This window comes from Tiliqua scincoides, chromosome 7, assembly GCF_035046505.1.
Source record: "Tiliqua scincoides isolate rTilSci1 chromosome 7, rTilSci1.hap2, whole genome shotgun sequence".
NCBI classification, from domain to species: domain Eukaryota; kingdom Metazoa; phylum Chordata; class Lepidosauria; order Squamata; family Scincidae; genus Tiliqua; species Tiliqua scincoides.
This window is the reverse complement of record NC_089827.1, coordinates 56,962,593-56,965,493: the sequence shown is the minus strand read 5'-3', so window position 1 is coordinate 56,965,493 and position 2,901 is coordinate 56,962,593. Positions and strand designations below refer to the sequence as shown.

At 48.0% G+C, this 2,901-nt stretch overlaps 1 protein-coding gene across 1 annotated transcript; it reads right to left on the bottom strand.

Moving 5' to 3' along the window:
• Positions 1-314: 314 nt before the first annotated feature.
• On the bottom strand, positions 315-1,820 carry MGAT3 (beta-1,4-mannosyl-glycoprotein 4-beta-N-acetylglucosaminyltransferase). The gene has a single exon (XM_066634385.1). The coding sequence runs from the start codon at positions 1,818-1,820 to the stop codon at positions 315-317; it is 1,506 nt and encodes a 501-aa protein (XP_066490482.1).
• Between the last annotated feature and the right edge of the window lie 1,081 nt (positions 1,821-2,901).

The window sequence follows — 2,901 nt, the reverse complement described above, 5'->3', positions numbered from 1 at the left end:
TACACGTCTCCCTGTCTCACACAATGAGGGTGTTTGCCCTGTTGGCTACCTGCATAAGAGTCTTCTTTCCTCCTACAAGAGAGGAAGAGGGGCTGTGCCAGGGTCCCACTAGTTGTCTGGATCGGTTCCTGTTTGATCCTCAAACTTGATTTGGAACCCCACACCCACCAATGGGGCAGACAGAGACTGGAGAGAATGTACACTTCCCCAGCTTGAAGGTGGGGTGGAGGGAAAGAGAAGGAAAAACAAAAGACACACCCCACTTTCTCCCTTTTTCCGTAAAGTCTTAGTTTCCCATGCAAGTCCCATTCCCTTCACCCAGCCCCCTTTGCCTTCTGGTACGGGTTCTCCAGTAAGTAACGAAACCGCTCATAGTTCTTCAGCAGATATTTGGGGGCATACATTTGTTCTTTGGGGTCCGCAGGAGGATATTCCTGAGCGGTGCCATCAAACCACCCACCAGTCCGGATTAGCTCCCGGATATAGTTGAGGTCTCGCTTGTCCTCATAGTCACCCCAGCGGGGGAAATCTCCATTCTGGGCTGAAACCAGTTTGAAGTAGATTCCTTCTGGTGTGAAACACCACGAGCAGTGCCAGCCAGCAAAGTGAAGCGGACTGCCCAGGGACCACTGTACCAGGATGTGACCTGTGCTGTTTTCATACTGGCGAAAGCCAGGCATGGTGTAGTACTCCCTCCTGCGAAGACGGATCCCATCTGTGGCATAAACGGCTTGAAGCATTCCCACTGTGCAACCAGATACCACCTCTAGGGTGCCAGGCTGCTTCCAGAAGAATCCATAGAGAGATTTGCGCATATGGAAAGCAAATGGTTCTGTCCAACCATCGTAGAGTTTAAGGAAGAGTACGGCATCGCGGGCGGGAATCTCATCTGCATCATCAATGATGAAGACATCGTCAGGTCGCAAATTGCGAAGGCGGGAGATGCCGTCCCGAGTCAGGAAAGTGCGCAGATAGTCATCAGCAATCCAGCCATCCTGGCGCCCACCAAGGGGGAAGTGATCCAGGAAGACATAGAGTACCTTGTGTCGGATGTAGTCAAAGGAGCCATTGAGTAACATCTCGCGGAACTTGAGTGGGCGGGGCTCTCCATACGCAGTGAAGTTTGATTCGCAGATTACAAAGGCATCGACTACATCACCCAGTTCATGGAAACGCACATCCAAGAGATCAAATTCATGGTTGACATTGATGGCGTTAATGACTCTCCGGGGCACCTCCCTTGGGGCGAGTCGGTCTTTAGTGGGGAGGTTTGAGTATTGGACCACGGTTGGCACCCCACAGCTAGGACCATGCCAACCAGGCAAGCACACACACTCCACCCACTTGCGCCTCCTTGTCCCACTGGCACTTAGGGGTTTCCGGCCCATACGCCCCGAAGCAGCTCCCTCTACTTTATCATCTGACCGGCCTGTGAGTGGCTTTTCTGATATCCTGGTGCCAGGTTTGAAGCAGACACCACCAGCTTTGGTATGTACAAAATATTCTGTAGTGTCTTCAGGCAGCACAAATTCAACTTTGTGCAACTCCTCACCAGCTCTGCTGGGTGACAGGGGCTGCAGCAGAGGCGAGTGGGAGTACAATGGTGTACGGAGGAAATCTGGACCCACAGGCTCAGGGCTGACCTGAGGTGTGACTGGTGCATTGTTCCAGAAAAAGTTGGAGACCAGGTTGGGGCTAAGCGATGCCAGCTCTCTGGGGAACGTGACATAGGAGAGAGCCTTCAGGAAGTGAAGGAAGGAGATGAGGCAGAGACCAGCCATGCACAGAGTCAAAAAGAGTTTGTGGCGTCTCATCTTCATCCTGGAATGGAAACAAGATTGGGGGGGGGGAGAAAAGGGGGAGGAGTCATGTTACATTTTTGCTCGTCAACAGCAATTGTTTAATCATGGTCAAAAAAGGGAGGAAAGAGAATTTTGCTAGAGTTGAAATCTGTCAGATTCCATCCTGAATTTTTCTTCCTTCTCTCAGATTCTTATACATGCCTTGCTTACTACATGCTAGCTTTAATGGCCTTCCAGCTGGGATGACTGCTAGACCTGGGATATCCACAGCCCATCCTATTCTAAGGGCCTGATTATCCCCTGCAAATATTACTTCCCCACCCCAGACTTTCAGCTCTGGCTCAGGAAAAAAAATTAACCAAGCACAACTGGGAGAGGATTTGCAGGAAAGCATCAATGGATGGAGGCAAAGTTGAGCTCTCTGTCCATCCATTTTTCCCCTGGAGATTCCACTCCTCCCCCTATAATAGCACTGTCAGGCACATACAGAATTGGGAACCCCATGCTTGTCAATCATGGAGTTTCTCTCCATGGCTACAGTAGTACAGTCTTGAGCACCCTTACAGTTGACACCAGAGGTATTTGCTTCATGGATACTGGAAAAGGAAAGGAATCTTTGATATGCTTTCATGTCACCTGGGGCCAACACAGATCTGTATCATACTGTCCTTTCCCTAAAAGGTTAATACACCAATGAAAGTTTGAGAAATTGTAATAGAATGACAGCCATTACAAGGTTTTCTTTAACACGCACATACAAAACCCCTTTGCTGAATTAGAGAATCTGAATAGTAGATTGAATCTGCATCAAGCAGAAAAAGAGTATTTTAAGTATTTACATAACCGAGTCTTAAATCTGGAAGCATCAGGACCTTATGGCCAAAACAGAGTGCAAAGAAGTTGATAAAATAACAGGTAGACTAATCCTTAACAGTAGTGTAGTGGATTTTGACATGCAGAAGCTTGTGGCATATTTCTCATAGCCATGTCAAGATAAAACTATGCAACAACAAGAATCAACTTTAAAATTTCTTCTTAGAGGGTTTTCTTTTCAGACCACGTATGCCTGCTTCAAAATATATTATACAGTGTTTCATAT

Coding starts and splice junctions, on each gene's coding strand:
- MGAT3 (XM_066634385.1), bottom strand. CDS start 1,820: ATGAAGATGAGACGCCACAAACTCTTTTTGACTCTGTGCATGGCTGGT.